Source organism: Prenolepis imparis, unplaced genomic scaffold, assembly GCF_030444845.1.
Source record: "Prenolepis imparis isolate NDT839.2.m4 unplaced genomic scaffold, iyPreImpa1.0 SCAF_7, whole genome shotgun sequence".
NCBI lineage: Eukaryota > Metazoa > Arthropoda > Insecta > Hymenoptera > Formicidae > Prenolepis > Prenolepis imparis.
This window is the reverse complement of record NW_028141165.1, coordinates 15,421,494-15,445,075: the sequence shown is the minus strand read 5'-3', so window position 1 is coordinate 15,445,075 and position 23,582 is coordinate 15,421,494. Positions and strand designations below refer to the sequence as shown.

The window sequence follows — 23,582 nt, the reverse complement described above, 5'->3', positions numbered from 1 at the left end:
TACGGTCTACATAAATTTATTTCCTCATCAATATCTTCCAATCTTCTAAGAAAGGAAAACATCTTTCTGAAATATTTTTATCATAAATTCTTTTGTTATTCTACATTATTAAATGTTATTAGATCAATGTTTACACAGACTTCATAATAATCTGTTTTTTTTTTTTTTTTTTATTAATATTATACCCACATTTTTTTTTATTTATATTATAGTCCCACATAAAGTATTAGCTTTTTCCGCCATTGCTAGAAATATATAGAATAACTATTTTTTAATTAAATGAGACAGGATACCTCAACATTTTGAGGGATATGTAAAAAAAATGTTGGGGGAAACAATTTTGCTAAACGTAATTGTCAAAAATTGTTTAAAAAATAATAAACAGTCGGAAATCTCTGAAAAAATGTTTCTAAAGTATAGAACTCTTATAGAACTATAGAAAGCTACCGTTAAAACTGCGGAAAATCATCAGCGCGATATATTTTCACTAAGTGTCGTGCTGGACATAGATATTAAAAATTGATTAAAAATTGTTAATTGATGAATATTGATTTGAAATTGCATATATACTGCTGAACTTGTGCAGAACTATTGGGAATTCTTCCCAAAAATGATATTATTCAACGCGTTTTAGTACTTTAGAAGGAAGGGTGTCGTGCTAGATTCGCGCGCGCGCAAAGTTAGCACGATATTTTTTCAATTTCGATTTTTTAATATAAGGAATGCGGAACTCTTTTTAATTTTTATCAGGAACTGTAGAACTATGAAAAGTGCTATTAGAATTCTTACTATTTTTTTTTAATTCATAAAATATCGTGCCAATTTCATAGGCACCCGTTTAGCTTGTCTATGTGAGAATTGTTTTTTGTTGTAACTCGTTAATTATGCGTAATAGAAAAAAATATTATTTCAGATAAATGTTATCAGGCTTGACAAGAGCTAATCAAATATTTAAAAATTTATATTTTATTCCATTTAGAAAAATGAAGAAGCCGCCCGTTTGCTTCTTAAGAGCCTTCCAATATATATAGTTTTTTTATCCATCAAACCTGTCCCATTTAATTAAAAAAAAAAAATTAATATTTTTAGCAATGGAGGAAAAAATAGCTTGTAAATTATACTTTATGTGAGACACACTGTATATTCATAATGTACGCATAATAAATAAATAAATCTAGACATATTGTACGTCATTTAAATCTCATGTAATGTGTACTTAATCTAATTGTAAGAGTTGGAAAGGACAGAATAAGAAAAGGATTAATGAAAAAAGGGTATGATAGTAACATTAAGAATGCAATTAATCAATAGAATGTCAACAAATGCTTTGATAAATGTGTTTCAAGAATCAATCAATTATCAGAATCAATTTTTATTTGGATTATTCTGATAAAATTTAGAACAATTTTATCGGGAGTCAATATTGTACATAAAAAAATATTCTAGAAAAAATAAAAAATGTGATATTCAATCGGAATAACAAGAAGGAAAAGGCTGAACACGGGTGTAAGTGGCACGGGAATATATGTTCTATATACTCCCACGTATTTTTGGTACGCGTGCACATTTTTTTTATTTTTACATATATGAAATGCGACACGTGAATGCAAATACAATCGACCATCGTGTAAATATCGACAATCTATATTTCACTATGTACCTCCGACTATCGATACGAACATATCGACAATACGTCGCTTCGAATACCAAATTTATACTTCGATATTCGAACAAGACGAGAATTTGCTCACTCTTATACTTTTCAAAGAACTCTTGCTTCTCATCAATATCGCAGTTTCCTGATTTATTGTTCTATAGGTATTACAAAATGTATAGAATAAATTACACAATCAATTATGCAACTATATCTTTCATTTCGCAATTTAAATTTCAAATTGGCGTTTTTCAGGTTGCTATAATTAATTTAGAATTAATTACAAAGTATATGTATATTGGCGAAGAAAACGTCCACCGCGGTAAGGGAGGCGCTACTGAAATAAAACAAATATAGCCGCCGCGAATATACAACAGCAACAGTTTAAGTATATTAAATCATAAAAAAATGAAATTCTTTTAATGAAAAAGATGTCATTGCGGCTAAACACACTCTGCGATTACACAAAAGCTATGCCTTCATCAAGGAATATGATCGAAGGCCAGAATGTTATAAATTCCGGCATAATTATTATGTGCGGTGTAACTATGAAAAGTCAAGAAAAATAGATTTATATTCCTTATGTCTACAAACAAGTGTCTTGACATCAGAATCATTTTTTTCTGAGTAAATACCAGATAAATAACTCTTAATTAATGTTAGATGTACATTCGCGGCGGCCATTAATAATAGTTTACGCGACCACCACTAGTGTCGCATAGAATTTTTAAACCCCCATATACTATGTCTGTTATATTTAAAAAACATCTTCCCTACACACACACACACACACACACCACCACCACCACCACCACCACCACCACCACCACACACACACACACACATACACAAATGACAAGAGACAATATACAATAATGTATATACACTTTGTGATATACAGGATGTTTCTAAATAAGTGCGAAAAATTTTAGGAAATAATTCTCTGCCGAAAATTATAAGGGGAGTTTTTCATAAAAACATATACTCTTATATCCCTTTTTGAGGAGTTACACTCCTTCAAAGGGAAGGTGAAAATTAGGTTTTTATTTTTTTGATTATTAAAAAAAATTTTTTTTTTAATAAAACAGTTTCTAAAGGAATTAAGCTTTCAACGCATATTTTTAGATGATTATATTCCGGTTCGTTAAAAAATTCTAATAAAAAATTGAATAGGGATGGTTAGTTTCATCCCCTTATATGTATAAAATTTTCGGCAGGAATCATTTCCTAAAATTTTTCGCACTTATTTAGAAACACCCTGTATATTGCGCTCTTCTATTATTTCCTATCTGAATAGAATGAATTACATTCTCTACAGGCATAAAAGAGATCCGGGGTCTTTAGCCACAAATTAACATACCTACTGCGTATTCTTAACGACGCTTTTGAAAAATGTGCGAAATGTCTCGTGCACACACACACACGATCAGCGGAACTGGCCTCCAACAACTTGATAAACGTCACTTTTATGGTACCATAAAACAATGACGAAAAAAAGAGCAGCAGTCGAGATTTATCGAGACTCAAAGATTAATGTATGCATGCACACATATTTATCGTTCGTAATTATAAAAAGAAAAGTCTCGGATTTCTAAAGCACAGATTACTTTCGTGAAAGCAAAAGTACCATATATACGACAGATGAGCAAAAATAAATAAGAGTTTATAGATATTTGACTTTATTTTCTTTACTGGATCATTATTTTCTTAGGAGTTATTCTACAATAAGAGGATTACATTAATTGGGGGCAGACGTATAACACTTCGGAGTGAAATTCTCAGGCCGAATGATCTTCTAGATATACACTAGATATATTTTACAGTATTTCATGTATCTATCGCAATACATTATCCTTGTATTATTTGGATATGAATAGATGAAAGTGACGAATAATTCGTCGTATAAAGATCGAAAATAGATGAAATAATTTTTTTATTTTCGTAGCTTAAATATAAGGAGTGACTATGCATTGCTACATGTTTTAAGCAAATAATTGTATAAGTATGTTTTCTTTTTTTTTCTTATGTAGCTCGGCGTTTCGATTCACCTTGATATTTCTTTACTACACATACATATATACATATGTATATACATAGGTACATATTTTACGTATGTTTTACATACATATTTTACGTACATATATTTGTCTTAACTCTTTTGATCGAGTTAAGGCATTTTTCAAACATTTTTATTTCTCCCATGGCACGTGGCCGAGGTATTTATTTATAAATACCTACGCCGACGCTCGTGCGTGTCGATGCGAGTGCACGAAAAGTCGCTGTTGATCGCATAGGGTGGATGCGTGCAACTGTATAGTATATGTATATGTATATCGATGTGCCCCATGTTTTCTCGTATCAATCTCCAGACCTTCGTACATTTAACTGACTTCTTGAACCATCCGCCTTCCTGATAAATCATCTATGACATGACTCGCCATCTTCGCAATAGGCTACGCGCTTTTATCCTTGCGAAAATTATTGAAACTATTGAGTAAATAATTGATAATGACAAATTATTTATGAGCACATATAATTATTTCGGAAAGACGGAGAGGGTGTGAAATTTACTCGGCACAGTTCGACGCAGTCATATATCGCTTGGGATTGAATAAGAACGTAACGAAAGAAGACATTATATAATTATATGCACCGTAAAAAAAGGAATGTCGAAAAAATAGATTGGTATCTCTTGGCACGAGAACAAGCAATCATATTGTAACTTAATAAAAATATTAATGCTCTGCAAGAATGCTACACGCGTTCACTTCCAAGTTGTAAAATAATGTAAAATTAGATTACACACGCGCGCACATACACACACACACATCTTTTGTATGAAACAACTGTGTACAATTACGGTATTTTCACAATTACATTAGCTTACAGCCAAAAATTATTTTAAACCAGACAAAATTTCTTATAGATTTTTGGGTACTGAAAACGATACCGCGAACCAAATTTTACTAGCACATCAGATTTCCAAAATAATTTAAGTTTAATGTGTATAAAAAGTGACTTTTTAATGATTGAGATTTTTTTGTAAAAAAGGTTAACGTTATCTGGGAAGTCTGATCAAATATCATGAATGTATTGTTCATACCCTATAAAATCCATTTTTTTTATTTCAATATCTTACTTTTTAGCCATGTTATGGAAAATTAAAACTGAGGACTATTTCTCATATGGAGATGCTCCTGAAGAAAAAAGTTTTGGAAAAAAATTATTTTTTCTAAAATTGATTTTACCATTATTTGTCCCCCTTTAGATCATACAACTTTTGTCTGAAATATTTTTTTGAAAATGCATTTGTTTCGAAAAATTCAAGGTGGGCAATTAAAATAAGACACCCTATATGTATATGTATAAATATACATTTAGTGGAATCTATCACGATAAGTTACACTGTGTATGTGTATCGATAGCCCTAAATTACAAATTATGAGTACCATTATGAGTATAATTATGAGTATCATTATATGACTTCATCATCATAGATGGAATATTTGCTATCTCAGCAAAATTTTGTATTTTATCCTTCTTAACATAACTAAAAAATAAGATATCAAAATTTTAAAAATGCAAATGCATTTTTTGGAAATTCTGATCAGATGTCAGATGATGAATTGTTCATCCCCTATAAAATTATAGGGGATGAACAATTCATCATCTGACATCTGATCAGAATTTCCAAATAACGTTAACATTTTTCACAAAAAAAAAATCGCAAAATTATTTGTGTATAGTGTTATAGTTTACAGGGGTACCTTCCAAAATTTACTTGGAGTAGAGTGACTTTTGATTGATCAATTAGGTCAAAAAAAACACAAATTTATTTGTTCTGATTGATTAATCAAAAGCTACTCTACCCCAAGGAGTAAATTTTGGAACGTAACCCAGTATATTCTATAACAATTTATAGGGAAAAGGATGGTAACGGTATGCACAATAGTTATGAATGCACTCTAGTTATAAATTTGGAGCAAATTGTCGCATAATTAAATGACGCATTACACAAGTAAGCAGATTGTCATATGCAATGGGAACGACATCTCGCTCTGCATCGTATATGCGAAACAAATGGAACGGAGTCAAACAATTTCGCACGCACGTGCAATAAAAAAAACTACGTAATCTACTTTTTGCCCTCGGCGAACGGTATTAGCATGCTGCAACCCTTTATGCAAATAGCGATGTATGTGGGATATAAAGCTGTTAATATTATACCAGCATGTAGGTTATCTTGCTTTTACTGCTTTTATCTTTATTTTATACGGCTCGACTGTTATTCCTGATTTTTCCTGGCGTCATACCTCTTACGTCACACAACAATCTATCATTGATCGCGTATAAAAATGGTCATTGTAAATATTTAAATTGTTCTTAATTAGTGCCACAGATAGTAAATATAAAGACAAGTATATACATATATATATATATATATATATATATATATATATATATATATATACAGTGAGTGTAAAAAGTATTCATACACTGGACATTTTCACAAAAAATGCTGTATATATATATAGTATGTAAGATTAAGAGTGAAATAATTGAGAATTAGTAAGGTAAACCCAGACATAAGAATAATAAATCAGCTTCAAGATGTATGACTAAATTTGAATATGAAAATTTTGTCATGCGCGTCATGCATATTTTATAACTTATGATATAATTTTAAAACTTATAATATAAAATATAAAACATCAATTTTCAAAATCTTATTAGTACATACAAGCAGATTATAAGATGTATATCCGGTATAAATCACACCATAAAACGTAAGCAAATACATTGGAAGTGGATAGTGCGCAACACACATATTGTTGCTCTATATTTCTTGAATTAATATACATTTTATTCTCCCGATTGATCGCAAAAGAGTAATTTGTGTATAATTATTAGTTATATACAAAGAGTAATTAGTTATATACATTGTCCGGTAACAATCGCTCCACCCGTTATGTGTCTAGTGATCACGCAACATCAGGCTGTCTTTTCTCGCACGCGCGGATTGGTAGCAATCTTTTTTAATTAATTTTCTATTAATTATTGCAAAAATCGCAAAATGGTAGAAGACAATCCAACGGTTTTGGTTTAATCCACTCTACTTGCACATTAATGGACACTCTGTATAATCATAGTTTTAAATCAGATAAAATTCCAAAGTACCGTAAACCTCGAGTAGTTTGAAAAGATAATAATTTCTCCATTCGTCAAATATACATAGAAAAATGTAAACAGGCAAAATTACCGGACCATATGTTAATGGGAAAGTCCTAAAATTATTTGAGGTCATCACTTTTTGCAAATTTTTGCCATTATGTATCTTTGTAACTAAAGTTAAATTAAAATTCTACTAAAATAAATTCCACCTAAAATTAACTAAAGAAACTGTGGTTTTAATAATATTTTATTTCTACAAGGCTTAGTTTGCGAAAAAATCTTTATTTTCAATCGCTTATAACTTGAAAATTATTGGTGGCTCGACATTTTCACTGAGGAAAAATCGTTTCTAAATAATCCCAAGAATTTGCCATTAATAAATTGTCCGATAATTTTGGAACATCCTGTATACATGGAATGCGGAGATATCACGCGTTTATGTATTTCTTTTTTTTTTAGGGGATCCCTCGACTCCGACAAAATAGTAGCGCCCTCATTTTGGAATTAAAAATATCGGTAATTATCGACCGATTATCAAAGAATAATTACTGACATTTTGAATTCTATTTATCAGTCATCTCAGGTCAAACATGTATTAGAAATCCATGTATGCATCACATTGCACACATGGAGTCACTTTTGCTACATTTAAAACTATTTTAGATTTGAACGTAAATATATGTACTGCTGTTTTTTGCTCTACTATACCTACCACGCACGCACACATACGTATGAATCGTAATACAAACTATATTTTTATATTAGACTTCTAGTCAAGATTTAGAGGCTAACAGTGTGTATTTCAATCCCAGGAAACTTGTTTTTACGTTCATACAAAGTATATGTACACTTTTTATATGAAATACGTATGTATTATGATGAGTTGACAGTTCGTCTGCAATTTGAGATGTCATATTGAAATAAAAATACATTTTGGGAAAACTTAACTATGTAATTATTTCGCGTTTTCCATATAAAATCGGAGTTTCTTAGGATCATGATGTATGTATTGCAATCGTGGAGAAGCATTTTTCATTCTGTCAAATTAATGCGACGAAAGACTAGAAATACCAAAATAGTAATTTTGTCAATAATACAGACAATTGAGGAATCCCTTAAGGACATGTTTTTTTCCTAGGACTTTCGTTATCCTCAGACAGAAAGATATAATATATAAACTGGCCCACCGAAAACGTAACAGACATATTTTTTGGCATTTAACTATTTGTTCAAAAAACGCTCGGACAGGTCAACTTTGTTTTCAAGGGGGACATATTAATTGGCTATTTTCGTTTACCTAACTTCAACCCCAAAAAAGGGGTTAATTTCACCCTAAAAACATATCTGTTTCGTTTTCGGTGGGCTACTCTATATATATACATATATAACCAACGAGACTGTTGGGGTGGTTTGTGACGATCTGGTGGAGGCTGCGGACCGAAATACACTCGCACGGCCAATTCTCACCAACACCGAAATGTGTTTCGATACACATGTAACCGACCACCATCTCGGAAGATGGCCGCGCTATTTCAGGCAGGCTAGCTAGTGCCATATAGCGAATCAGGATCGTACAACACGTTTGGCTTACCCTGTAGATTGTTTTTGCGATTGTTCATTCTAATTGATACGCTATAAAATTCAATCATCCATAGTTAATTTTTTTCCGCAGTATTTTAAGAGAGAACCGAATACTTTGATGACTGATAGGCAAATTTCGATTCTTTTAATTATTTCAATTATTTTTTATATCGGACATCGATCAAACAGACAAACATTCCGTTGCTTAAAGCCTGCTCTGTCTCATATTTTCTATATGCTAAGATAATTCTTGTTCTGTGGTGTAAAACTTATTCTACCCTGCATTACAGTGCTCTATCGGAAAAATTTGTAAAGACTATTGATCGTCCCGCATGCTTTATAGTACGTGTAATAAATGCAAAAATATACGGCTTAACAGAAATTACAAAACATAGTGTGTATAAATATATTTATATATAAACACTTAAATAAATAGCGTTAGCGTTTAATTATAAGCGATGAATTGATAAAATGTTTAATTGTATTTTTATAATTATTAATTCGCACTCTGGAATCGATCGAGAAAGAAACGACAATTTTTCGACAATCTACATCACTGAAAAGTAATTTTGCGGCAAGTTAACATATTTACGAAACTACTCGTTTATTAAATAAATTAATTCTTATGAGAGTGTCGTCAAAAGTCACGGCACGATTTTCAAGTAGTGAAAATTAGAAGCTCGACAATAATTAATCTGGGTCGTTGCTGACGGGTATGCGAATCGATACATAATGGCGCGATCCACTTTTCTGCAGTACACTATAGTGCCGCGTAGTTCGGTTAACGTTTCTGTCGGATTTCGCAGCATCTCGACAGCCACGTTAAGACATCAGTTCGAAAATTTGTTAAGACCTTTGGAAGAGGATAGAATAAATGCAAATGTCTTAAATATCCCAGACAGCACCATATCCAAAATTGGGACATAAGACATCTTTAAGAAATATTTAAGACATCTTCGAGAAGTCTTATGATATGATATCTAAAAGACATCTTAAAGATCTTATGTCTCGATTTTGGACATGTTTTGATTTTAGTGCTGTGTCTGGGATATGACTAATAGAGAAAATATTAATTGTATAAAATATTTAAGCATTCTTAATTTCAATATTGTCAGAGAGATAAAAAAGGAAATGAAAGAGAGTAACTTTTACATGTAAAAGTATTGCAGAATGAAAATCTGCAGATAAAAATAAGAAATACTTTTTAAAAAAAAGGATGAGTAATGATAGTCTTTCGCGGTCTAAGAATAATTCATAGTAATAATATATAATGTCACAATAAAAACGAGCTTTCTTGAAAAAATGTTGAGCAAAAACTCGTTATCCCGATTCGACTCAGTAATTCATAACGTAGCGTACGTATAACATTCTATTGCTACAAAGACTGGAAAAACGTAACATTCGAATTTTTATGTTTACACACACACACACACACACACAGACACACGCATACGCACGCAGACACATCAAAGACACATCGAACGCTGTTTGGACTTGCATATATGGATATATGTGCAATATATGGCTCCCGATCATCCCTTTGAAAAAATTAATTGAAAACATCCGGTATACATATGAGATTGGCACTGTCGCCACTGTGAAAATTTTAAAGATTCGTGTACATTGGTCTCTTATGAACGCCGGGAACTGCCGCGCGCGTGACCCACTTGCTTAAACGCTAGCGAAATAATATTCCGTCGCGTCATTGCGAAGAGGAGAGACGCCTAGCGTCGCCATATATAGGGTATTCTACCAATCAACACCGTCGTATTTACTAATGACAGATTCCTTGACGAAATCAATTTGCGAAAAACTTTGCAAAGCGAAAACTTGATGAAAATAAAATAAAAAAGAGAGAACTTTCTAATTTTCAATTTCTAATTCTATTGTTGATTTTATCAATGGATTAATAGGAAGGAATAAGTTTTATTTCTTTTGAAATGAATAAGATGTGTCTTTTTTAATGTAACTCTTTGTCAGCATTTTATAATTATTAATAATAAAGAAATTATTGAAAAATTAGACACGAGTCTATAAACATGAATGATAACGCAGTAACGGAATACCTTGTACATGTATACTCGCGTTTAAACTGTGCTGAGAACAGAAAAGGAAAACATGATGCATATCCCAGTACAATGTCGTCGTGTCATTGTCGTTCGACATTCGTTGCATTCGAGCAACTTGATTTGCATACCAATAGACGATGTCAAGCTATTCAATGTAAAACACACAATAATGTAATAAAATTATTGTGAAAGAATAATATCTATGCTTGAATAATGAAATGTCTAATTGTAAGTTGCATACTGTTGATATGCTGAATTATAAGATGGGGGAGCAATAATATTATAATATATGTATAAAAGTTGACACATATTAAACACGAACATGTATCTGCTAAAAATTAATACACACACACTTATATATACGAAATGACGTGTAATAAACTTATTTCAGAATTACACTAGTTTACAGCCAAAAACTATTTTAAACCAAACAGAGTGTTTCTTATAGATTTTTAAATGTTGAAAATGATGCCGCAAGTCAAATTTCACCAGCACATCAAATTTCTAAAATAATTAAAGTATTAATGTATAAAAAATGGCTTTTTTTGTGCGATATTTTTTTATAAAAAGGATTAACGTTATCTGAAAAATCTAATCAGATATCATAAATGTATTGTTCATCCCTTATAAATTTTTTTTATTTCAATATCTTACTTTTTAGCCATGTTATGAAAGATTAAAACTGGGAACTACTTCTCATATGGAGATGCTCCTGAAGAAAAGTTTTTTGAAAAAAAATAATTTTTTCCAAAATTGATTTTGCCATTATTTGTCCCCCTTTAGATCATACATCATTTGTCTGAAATATTTTTTCAAAAATGCATTTGTTTCGAAAAATTCAAGGTGGGCAATTAAAATAAGACACCCTATATGTAAATATACATTTAGTAGAATTTATTACGATAAGTTACACTTTGTATATATATCGATAGCTCTAAATTACAAATTATGAGTATAATTATATGACTTCATCATCATAGGCGGAATATTTGCTATCTCAGCAAAATTCTGTTAAATCCTTCTTAACATGACTATAAAGTAAAATATTGAAATAAAAAATGCATTTTATAATGAATGAACAATACATTAATGACATTTGATCCGAATTTACAGATAACGTTAACCTTTTTGTAAATTGGTCACACACACAACCATGACGCTACAACTCTTATTTCAACAGGATGAACATCATCCGGTCTTATTTCGCAGTTTTTCATCGATTCGGAATTCACATATTCATCGAAAAAGCACGCACTCACACATGCATTTGATGCATTCCATCCCTGAGCGGGTGCGCGTAACTGCTCGCCTCGTGACTCACGCAAGACATTTCGAAACACGATCACGTTTTGGCAAAAATAATATGTCTTATTGCCGAGTGTAGGGAATTCATCAGTTGTAATGCCAACTAGTATATAATTTCTAAGTAGCGACAAATTTTTCGCATTTTTATTTTATTTTTGCTCGATTTGCTAGATAAAAAACTCATAAAAATGTTGTCTTTATTTCTATTGAACAGACCCACACTGCTTCATCTTACAATTATATTATTATTGATAGCTTCGGGATGTGTCAAATCTCGTGAAGAGATTTATTACGTGTATCAAATTAAAACAATTTTATCTAATAAATAGGCTCACATATACAGAGGCGTATGAATCGCAATAAGATAGCATACATCCTACTGCTTCCATTTCTATTCCGTTATATTGATGATCTATTGTAGGTACTTATCAAGGTCAATGGCTTCGCGGCATGCGGCACGGATATGGAGTAAGGGCAAGCGCGCCATTCGGTTTGGCGAGTCATTACAAACCGCAGAAACAAATGAGAGCATCCTTGACATCCTTGAGGAGCGCCGACGGTGGACCGGTGATCGCCCCGACGCCAGAACCCACCGATAAAAGGGATCGTCGCGTAGACGACAGTCGAGGAGGATTCGTTCTAAAAGCTAGAAGCGACGATCCACCCGCCCGAAGAAAGAGTCTTACCGAAAAGTCTTTGAAGAAGGGCATTCTTTCAGTAAGAAGTCTCTCGGAATGATGAAAAATTATTCACTAAAAATTCTAATTCTCATAAATTGGAGCATTATTTAGAAGATATGTTTTGTCGATACAGGGTCTTAAGATACGAAAGCAAAGGAGTACGGGAGATTTGGAAAAGCGTGGTACTGGTGGAAGTATTAGGAGTAATGCCAGCTCTGCATCGTGGATGTCGACGGAGAGCTCGCAGAGTCAAGCTTCGGCGTCGGTTCATACAGACAGTAATGCATCCTTTGTCATCGAGGTGAGTCACTTGATTATCTCAACTTCTTCAGTTGCTCGACAAGACTCCAATTAGATTTCAATTTTGTTCTTGACGATCATTAAATCTGTTCATTATTGATTTAGAAATAATTGAATATAATTTGGAAATAATTAAAATATATAATAATTAGTCCGTAAAGCGTAACATTAATCGCATGACATTGATTTGCAGGACGAGCAGATGGACGCATCAGTAACTGAAACATACCTGGGTGAATGGAAGAACGATAAAAGGACCGGCTTCGGCATATCCGAAAGAAGCGACGGCCTGCGATACGAGGGCGAGTGGTTCAATAATCGCAAGTACGGTTACGGTGTTACGACATTTCGCGACGGCAATAAAGAGGAGGGAAAGTACAAAAACAATGTGCTCATCACTAGCCAGAAAAAGAGGCACCTTTTCCTAATCAGATCCGCCAAGTTTCGCGAAAGGATAGAGGCGGCGGTAAACGCCGCTCAGAGAGCGAGTAAGATTGCCTTGCAAAAAGCCGACATTGCCATCTCCAGGACGGCGACGGCGCGAGGAAAGGCGGAATTGGCCGATATCGCCGCCGAACATGCTAGGGAGGACTCGGAGTTAGCGCAGCAAACGGCGAGACAATTTGCGCCGGATTTCCGACAACCGGGTTTAGAAAGATTACGAAATAGGGAGATACCCAAATACGCACCACCGCCTCAGGACTCTGTACCTGGTAAAAGCATCCTGCACAAAGCAGCCAGTGTAGACCAATCCAGCGCCATGCCGATTAAGACTATCGACTCTACGACGACGGCGATAACGACGACGATCACGACAACGATGACAACAACGACGGCAATACCGACTGCGGCGAGCACCACCGTTACCAACGTAATGCAGTCAATACGTAGAACTAGCGTGAAACCGCTGCCGCAAAATCAGCTGCCGCCAATGCAAAATCAAATACCGAATCAAGTGCCGCCTGTTTCACTGGTGAATCAATCGTCCATGAACCAGCTAAGCGCGCAAACCTCTCTGATTGATCCGAATCCGTATCAACAATACTCGCAAAATGTGTCGCCGAATCCAGCTCCGGCGAGTCAATATCCAAACAATATACCGAACCAGTATCAACTGAATCAGTATAGCCAGCAAAACCAATTCCTCCATGGCAGTCCATACCAGTCGCAATATCATCCGGCCAATCCATTGCAGGTTGATCAATACTCCGGTTATCAGCAGCAACAACAATCTATCGGGCAGCACAACTTTCAAAATTTGCAGGCTTACTCTAATCAGCAGGTGACTTTGCTCGCGAATTCTGCCCTTCGCATTACCCTTTCCGTTTCACTCATGCTTGGTTCCCGTTTGTACAACTTTCGACATCGATATACGCGATATACGCGATTACGAGATGTGCTTATGTGTGTCAACGCCCCTAACAATGACCTCGTTGTCCTTTTTTTCTTTTTCTTTTTAGAGTTTAGACTCGCTGATTTGAACCGTCGATTTGATAACATTCGTTTGAATAAATCGATATAAAGCGTAGCTTTATTGATATGTAACATATAAGCACTCGACGCGTCTCTCCGTGTGAGTTTGATTTCACTTGCAAACTTTGTACGCGCTTAATTGTGTATATAGCGATAATTAATTAATAATTAATTATTACTGACGATTAGATAACCTGCGTTCAATAATTTTTGATACGTAGGCTGTTTGCAGTGATATGGTTGATTAAACTCGAGCACAAGTTTACATATTTTTTAAGATTTTAGTTACATATACATAATTAAAAATTATTAAATTAAATATATAATAAGAAAAAACACACATATTAGCTCCATTGCATACAACAAGGTTCTTTTCAATTAAGTATACAATAAAGTTATACTTGTAATCCGATAAGCCTGCAGAATTTTGAGTAGCTTTAACAACACACATATCGGGAAACAATACATAAACAAATACACGGGAACAAATACATAATTTCTCATAATGGCAGTCTACTATATTCTATCTATCTAATTTAATTTGTTGTTAATTGCTGGGACAGTTAATGTGAGTTATTCATAATATCTTGTATCGTTTATTTTAAAAATGCATGCTAAATATTATAACTTCTTAAGAAAGTTTTAAATATGAACAACGTCCATCCATGTATTTGTTCCGTTATCGAAATCAATTAGCAGTTTCTCGCGATAAACCGCTAAAACTACGTGAAATTGATTTTAGACGTCAATACCTTATCAATATGGACCTGGTCAGGTGAATCAATATAATCCGCAACCAATATACACGCAGCAACAAACATCTCAGCAATATCAACCTGATAGTATGGGGGATGCAGTGAGACCGTCGAGCTCCACGAGCTTAAGAAGAAACAGTAGAATTCTAAGTCCTCAAGATCGACCTGGCACCATTGGTCAAACGTTAAACGATAGGTGAGATACTTTTTTCATGGAACAATATACAGGGTGTCCCAGAATTTGCGGACACGGAATGCACAGCGTGATTTTCCGTGCTAAAAGAAACAACTTTTTCCTTTGACAAAATTGTGTCTAAACACTTTTTTTTAAATGAGAGCAACTTAAATCTAACGAATAAGCCAGATTACGCATAATTTAGGAGCGGCGCACGCACGGCGTGCGTGAACATGTACACTATTACTAAAAATTTTATTAGAACTATTATAAAGTAAGTTATTAAAAAAGCGACATTTAAATATCATACATAATTCTTATAAAATCTTTAGTAAAATATAGCAAACACGTTCAAGCGTCACGCACGCCGTGTGCGTGCCGCTCCTCATTCATGCGTAATCTGGAGCGCATATTCGTTAGCTTTAAGTTGCTCTCGTTTAGAAAATAGTGTTCAGACACAATTTTGTCAGAGGAAAAAGTTGTTTCTTTTAGCACGGACAATCACGCTGTGCATTCCGTGTCCGCGAATTCTGGGACACCCTGTATATATACATATATACATATATGTATATTGTTTGCGTGTGTATGTATGTACATATATAGATCAAAAAAAGTTTTCAGATAAAAAAAAAATATTCTATATAACATGTTGAAGCTTCGTGACTTCTTCGAAATTATACTTGAAAGAAAATATCCAAAAAATAAAAAACAACTTTTGCACATTTCAAGACTTTTTTAGATCTCTCTATAAAATTATAATTACATTTAAATAAGTTGAGAAAATTAAAAGTCATTATGCGTTGTGCGCTTGATAGGCTGGATCACTATAAGAGGCCACCTAGTCGTGATAGTTCTGTAGATCGTTATGCCAGAGCGCATTCCAGGTTGACTGGATCGAGACAGCCATCCGTCGATAAGACCATAACTAATCTACCCTCCGATATGCTCGATAGGTGCGTAACATATGCACATAGTATACATTAATACATTTCAATTGAAATGTAATTTTCAATTTATTATCTATATCTCATTCCGCATCCTATGCGATTATAGATGTGATATTGCACCCCCCCCTCTCTCTCCGTCTCTCTCCCCCTCCCTCTCTCCCCTTCAGTCCCTCTCTCCATTTTATCATTTCTATTTTTGCACCTATTTCTGTCATTAATAACGCATTACTTATAATTTCTCTTTTCATGCTTTTTTTTCTTTAACTAGGGACTTGTACGAATCATGAAATATTGATCTGTAAAATGAGAAATAGTGAACATTAGCATTGATTTTCGGATTTGAACCGCGTAGACATTTTATTTGATTTCGACGTTTCGTGAACATTTCACCTTACTTCATCAGGGAGGAACAACCTGATACTAAGAAAATCAATGCTATAAATGTTCATGTACATACACCGCGAAAGCCTCAAATATCAAAAGAAATATAGTAAGTTTTGTAAATTACATATATATGAAAATGTGTATTAATTTTTTAGTATATTTATGACGATATAGATGACATAAATAAAAACGTTTGTAAAATGTTACAGTCACATTTGTTTGATTCGTATTATTGGTCCGCTCTTAATCTTTAAAGTTTTTGGAGCTTCCGTCAAATATATATTGTTATAATACATTAAAACAATTTTTCGTTTTGTACGATGAATAGATCGACAAGAGCTCCGAGCGTGATGCGAGCGGGTACACCTTTAAATGGTTCTGTAGTAGGCAGTGGCGCTGCGACGCCAACGTACACAGCACCGACTCCTAGCCAATTTGAAGGGGCTCTTATAAAAAATCGTAATCTTGGACAAGACATTTTGCCAAGTCCTGGACAACCTAAACGCACCGAAAGCCTTTACGTGGCTCCGACTCGCGGACCGTCCGGGAGCGGTGGTGGGAGTATTATGCCGAAGGTGAGTCTTTATTTTCTCATTTGCTCTTGACCGCATTGTACATATATATGATGCGCGCGCGCGTGTGTGTGTGTGTGTGTGTGTGTGTGTGTGTGTGTGTGTACATATGCATATGTATATATATATATACATATATATAGGGTGTTTCTAAACCTATGTTAGAGATTTTAAGGGCATATTCTAGGGATCAAAATAAGAAAAAAAGTTCGTATAAACATGGGTCCAAAAATGCTTTTTCTCTGAGTTATAGCCTCCTAAAGTTGGGGGAAAATCGAAAAATTAGCTCTCGGACTTTCACAGATCATTGAAATTTTGCAGTGTAATAATTAATAGTGACCTTTTACACATGAAACCATTTTTATGTGATTTTAACAATTTGATCCGACTTTGAGAAGGAGATATGGGGGGGTGCTAATTTTCATTTTTGAACCCATGTTTATAAGAACTTTTTTTCTTATTTTGACCCCTAGAATATGCCCTTAAAATTTCCGACATAGTTTTAGAAACACCCTGTATACATGGTACATTTACAATAGTACATATACACAAACTTTTGTCGCGTGTATATATGTATACACATACATACCCTCGCACATTAATCTTATGCACTGATGATGTCTTGGCATTTACATAAAAAAGAGTTACAAATATACAGGGTAGCCTACATAAAATGTTACAAACTGTTTTCTCCGCCATTGTTAGAAATATCAACTTCAATATTTTTTTTTAATTAAATGGGACAGGACGCCTAAACATTTGAGGGATAAAAAAAATGTTGGAAGGCTCTTAAGGCAGAACGCCCCCCCCCCATTTTTTAAAATGGAACCTATAATTTTTTCGTATAAATCGATTCCTTGCAATATTTGGCAATAAAAGTTATAAAAATATGATGACCAAAAAGTGACCAGTTTACCAGATATTTTGTACTTTAATGTGACATAATTTTACATAAACAATAAAGTATCTCGTAAAATATTCATTTTCCGATAATTTTACCTCAATACTTTTATGCATGAAATAATGAGAGAAATTGGTGTAAAAAAACACAGTTGTTTTTAAGAAAAAATATGTAATTTGCAACTAGCAGCTACATGAAGTTAATATCTCTAGCAATGGCGGAAAAACAATTTGTAACACTTCAAGTGGGCCACCCTATGTACACTGTACTGTCTATACAAACACACACACGCACGCGCACACGCATATATGTAGTATCGAAATGTTGAAGTCATGTGACATTTTGATGCTAATCTATAAGTACTGTATATTGATGATCCGAGCAAGAAACAAATATCAGAAAAAAATTTTTTGCAAAATTTTTTATATTTTGTACATGACGTCGTCATGCTGTGCATTTATATATTAATAACTTATATATATTTATTTTATGTAAATATATATATTATTATTCATTGTATTTTTAAATCGTCCGCTGCACTGACACTTGATATACTCGACATTATACATATATACGTTTCCGTAGACTTTCTCTTAATACAAATTAATTACCTATTGTTTACCCACTTGGATAAAAAACGATATTCATTATTTAAATAAATTTTGATTTTCTACGCAAAATAATTCCTTAAACTGAAACTCTCAAGCAAATTATAAAGATTAATGCATTTGGTAAAGCTATTTGCTTGCCGTTCAATCTGAATTCAATCAAGAAATAAAATAAGACGTCTTGTCAGAATCAACATGGAAAATAATTTCGACAATCATTATGTGTTAATTAAGCAAGATTACAATTTTTATTACTATGTTGCAACGATTCCATATACGTAGCGAAAATGATATTAAATTTAAATTTTTTCTTCGCAGCAGAGACATATATGAAAATGGTAAAACGACAGACTTGATAGAATTAATAAATTTTTTTTACAAGAAAATCACTTTTTGAAATCTCAGTTAAAAATCTATCATTTATATATTTTTTTTCTCTTTATATCGCATATTGTGGAGATTTTTTGGAGAAATGATTATATACAGGGTGTCCAATTTTAATATATCACCCTTCGTAACTTTACTGGAAGCGATCGCAAAAACACATAATTGTTTTTAAAAAATTTATGTAATTAACATGTAGCTGCGTACTTTTTCTTAAAAACAACTATGTATTTTCTTTACACCAATTGATTGGACTCATTATTCCATGCATAAAAGTATTAAGGTAAGATTAACAAAAACTGAATATTTTACAAGATATTTTACATTTTATGTAAAAAAACTGTTAACTTCAAGCATCATAACTCGAAAAATACTTAACGGAAAAACATTTTATTATAGTGTTTTGGAAAGCTCTCGAGATAAGCTACAAGAATATGCAATGAAAAATAGTAGGTTCCATTTAAGAAATTGAAGGTGACCTTCACGTGATCTTCAAACGACTATCCAGGTCAAACCAATGACACCATCTTATGTCCTCCTCAAAGTTAAAAAATTTTTGTATGAAACATTTTTCTCTACAATCGCTTCCTGCAAAGTTACGAGGGGTGATAGATTAAAATTGGACACCCTGTATAACTGCCGTGCTCAGATTATATAACTAATAATTTCCGACAGTTTTAAATAATAATAATAATAAACAAGCGATTACATATTGTCAATGTTCATAAAAAATAACGTTGAATTATACTCGAAATCTCCAATATCAAAAATATATTATACATTAATTTCGAATACATTGCGAATGCAATTCCTCTGCTGCGACATAGATAGAAACAAACAATACTGGCACTATTTTCACATTTCGAGTATAATCATCCTCTTTTGCCCATGTTTTTTCTCTTTAATATATAAAATTTTTTGGACACACTTTTCTCTCTCGCGCGCCTGCATTTTCGACACACCACCACTTTCTCCCCTCTTTTTTCCTATTCAAATTTTTCTCAATACTCATCTTTTTTATGTAGCCTTATCTATTTGTATCTTTTCTTCTCTCTGTCTCTGTTTGTCTTTCTGTGTAACTGTGTGGCGTTTTGTGCTGTGTTCTGTGCATGCCATCCCAGGAAGCAGGCCGGACTGTCCCCGCCTTCACCGCAACGTCAAAGGGCCGCGCAACCCTATAAGTATAAGTATAAAATATGTATCCACAGAAAAATAACACACACACATACACGCACATACACGCACAAGGATCTTGCAGTGATGTTAGATTCAGGTCGCGCATCAAGCCAAATCATAGGGGAGGAGGTATGATGGGGATAATAGTACGGGCAAACCATCCCCACCATACCCCTCCCTTTTTTTTATTACGCAGAGGAAACCTTTTATAGGTACCCAAAGCCCTCGGGAAAAACGATTTGGTTTGATGCGCGACCCGAATCTGGCATCACTGCACAAGGAGAAAGCATAGCTTCCGAGAGACTTGCTCACGTCGCATTTCGAGTCAAATCGGTTGAAAATTGCAATATGATTTCGGTCCGCCGTTTCCGCCCGATACAGCCCGATCAATATTGAATAAATTCAGCATTAAAGAATTAAAGAATTCCGACAACTCTCTGTCGTGAGACAATTTTGAATACACGCATCTTTGATGCCGCCTCGTGGAGTCGATGATATTTTTCTATAAATTTACGAATACTTCATACAATGTTGTCTTAATTAACAAGCATGCGAGCTTGTAGAGCTTGAATGTAATCCAAATGATTAATTATATGCAGAGTTGTCGCATGCACAGATATATGCGCAGAATCAACTCGTTTGTTTCTCGTTAAACTTGTTATACTTTTGCGTAATTAAGTTGGCGTAAGGCAGATTTTTAGAAAGGGGCCTTAGATGAAAAAAAAAATGAGAAAATATTCTCATAACAATCACGTTTTTCATGCTACCAAATTTTCGCAACACTATGAGAAACGGGAAAGTACTTGTACCTGTGTAAATTGCTATTAGCTCCTAACCTAACTTTGTCGCAATGCCGAACAATAAAAACGCTCGTCAATTAAAGACTCTGATTAAAATAAGCGCATTCGAAACGAGCAGTGGTGCATATATGTATTTGTGAAAGATAAATTATTTTTCTATGAAAACATTGCGAATCTAATATAATACGATTCATTCATACGAATAATCTACAGCTATCGTCAGTTTGATCATTGATGTTAATCTTGAAATAAATTCGCAATTGCATCTCACAATCAGTTCGATAGAATATACATCTACATATAATGACAGACAATTCAAATGTTTTACCGTTACAAACACACTAACAATAAGTTTTAAAGTGTAAGAACATAATACATTCCGTTCGTTGCAACAGTTATTATTACTATAATAAAGAGAATGTGAATTAATTAGGGATTAAATTGATGATCAAAATATAGTCGAAAAAATACTATAATATATCTTAAAAATTTTGAAATATCTTAAATTGCGTATGATTTTGTTTCTTGATTGAGATAAAAAATTATAAAATTATAAAAATTATATAAACATTATTATTATGAAAAAAGTCTTTTTTTTGGAGTCTATAAATTTTACAAGCTATATTTGAAATGTAAATTAGTGATAACAATGTTACTTTATTAAATCGATTCAAAATTCAATCTGTAATGCTCGAGTAACATGCATTGTAGCATGCATGATTACCGATGGATTAATCAACGAGCAATAACATTTTTCAACAAAAAGAAATAATTAAATATCCTTTGACTTGTTTTTCTCGTTAGATAGGTAAAATTATAGATTTAAAAAATTATAAATTTGCACAAAGGAGAGGGGGAGGGGGGAGAGAGAGAGAGAGAGAGAGAGAGAGAGAGAGAGAGAGAGAGAGAGAGAGAGAGATTTATTAGCTTTCTCAGCTATTTGTAAAATACAAGTCTAATTAACATTAATTACAATATACTCCTTTAACTCTCGCTTAAACGCTTCCAGTTCTTCGATTCGTCTTATTTCAGCTGGTAAGGCATTGTACATTTTCACTCCCTCAAAGAACATACTCTTCTGTGCACTCGTTGTTCTACGAAACTGTACTACAATGTCCCCGGCTTGCCGGGTCTGTCTTTCATTCTCATTTCCCACTATTGTTAACTTATTTCTTAATTGATCCGGTAACATATTCTTTAAAATCTTAAAGATAAATATACACACATTATAATTCAGCCTCTGTCTTATGGACATAAACTGCAGCGCTTGCAGCATACTCTCCACTTTGGTATATCTATCACATTGCAATATGACCCTCATGGCCCGGTTTTGCGCTTTTTGCAATTCATTCAGTTGTGTTTCTCCCATATCAATTAACAGCGTCGCACAATACTCAAAGTGAGGCGCTATGATTGACTTATATATAATACATCCAGTGTATGCCGATATGTAGTTACCTATTCTATTTAAAAAACTCATTTTTTTCCCTATTTTCTTTAGCATATAATCACAGTGATCCTTACACCTTAACCTATCATCAATAATTATGCCTAGATATCTCATTCTTTCCACACGCTCTATCTCCGTTCCATCCAAACATTTCAGTGTAATGTTACCTCTCAGTTCTTTTCTTATACTTCGAACTATCATATATTTCGTTTTCCTTGCGTTCATTTTTAACTTGTATTCATCCATCTTTCCACTGTAACAAATGCCATATTCATTTTTCTTTCTAATTCCGCACTACTCCCTCCAGTCACATACACTAGCGTATCGTCTGCAAACATTTTTATACTACATCCCTCCGGACAGACTTTAATTATATATCGTATATATATTATATTTATATATATTATAAATAACAAAGGTCCTAATACAGATCCTTGTGGTACTCCATATTCTGTGGCCAATAATGTAGACCATTCATTGTTAAATCGTACCTGCTGTGTTCTATTCTTTAAATATGATCTTAACCATTCTAAAGCTGTTCCTCTAATTCCGTATTGATATAATTTCTCTAACAGTCTTTCTCTATCTATCGTTTCAAATGCTCGCTTGAGATCCATGAAAATTACCCCCACCATTTTTGCCTCACTAACTATCAATTTCCATTCGTCAATGACTGTTTGAATCGCTGTTTCACACGAATACTGTTTTTTAAAACCTGACTGATGTTTTGTTATAATACAGTTATCTTCTAAATACGCCTCAATTTGCTTTTTAACTACTAATTCTAATACTTTCTCAAATATTGGTAATATATTAATATGCCTAAATTCACTTGCTTTTCTGGCTTTTTCTATTTTTGGAATCGGTATTATCGTAGACGTTTTCCAACCTTCTGGACAGCAACCTTCCCTCAAAGAGTTATTTATTATATCAATAAATTCCTCTTTTATTACATAAAATACTGCTTTAAGTATATCACTAGTTAATCCCTCTTCCGTACCTTTCTTTTTTGGTAGTTCCATAACAATTTTTTGTAAATGCTCTATTCTAATCATCTCAAAATTTTTCATTATTCCCTCGCTTTCAATAACAAAAATAATTCTTTTACCTGGACTTCCTAACTTATCTCTACTTATAGATTTTACTATGTTCTCAATACTCTGTATATAATATAAATTAAATTTATCAGCTATATA

General features: G+C 33.4%; 1 protein-coding gene across 11 annotated transcripts in view; it reads left to right on the top strand.

The window, feature by feature from the left end:
- Positions 1–23,582, top strand: part of LOC145938937 (uncharacterized) — a 62,866-nt gene that overhangs the window by 19,910 nt on the left and 19,374 nt on the right. For 8 of the 11 annotated variants that reach the window (XM_083042863.1, XM_083042864.1, XM_083042861.1 and 5 more), the window contains 6 exons: positions 12,203–12,498; positions 12,595–12,762; positions 12,955–14,043; positions 14,977–15,185; positions 15,980–16,117; positions 16,824–17,070. In XM_083042863.1, coding sequence (XP_082898989.1) covers positions 12,203–12,498; positions 12,595–12,762; positions 12,955–14,043; positions 14,977–15,185; positions 15,980–16,117; positions 16,824–17,070 — 2,147 coding nt within the window. Of the gene's footprint in view, positions 1–12,202; positions 12,499–12,594; positions 12,763–12,954; positions 14,044–14,976; positions 15,186–15,979; positions 16,118–16,823; positions 17,071–20,081; positions 21,400–23,582 lie in introns of those variants that run through there. The other 3 variants (XM_083042871.1, XM_083042868.1, XM_083042869.1) reach the window with 3 other exon arrangements.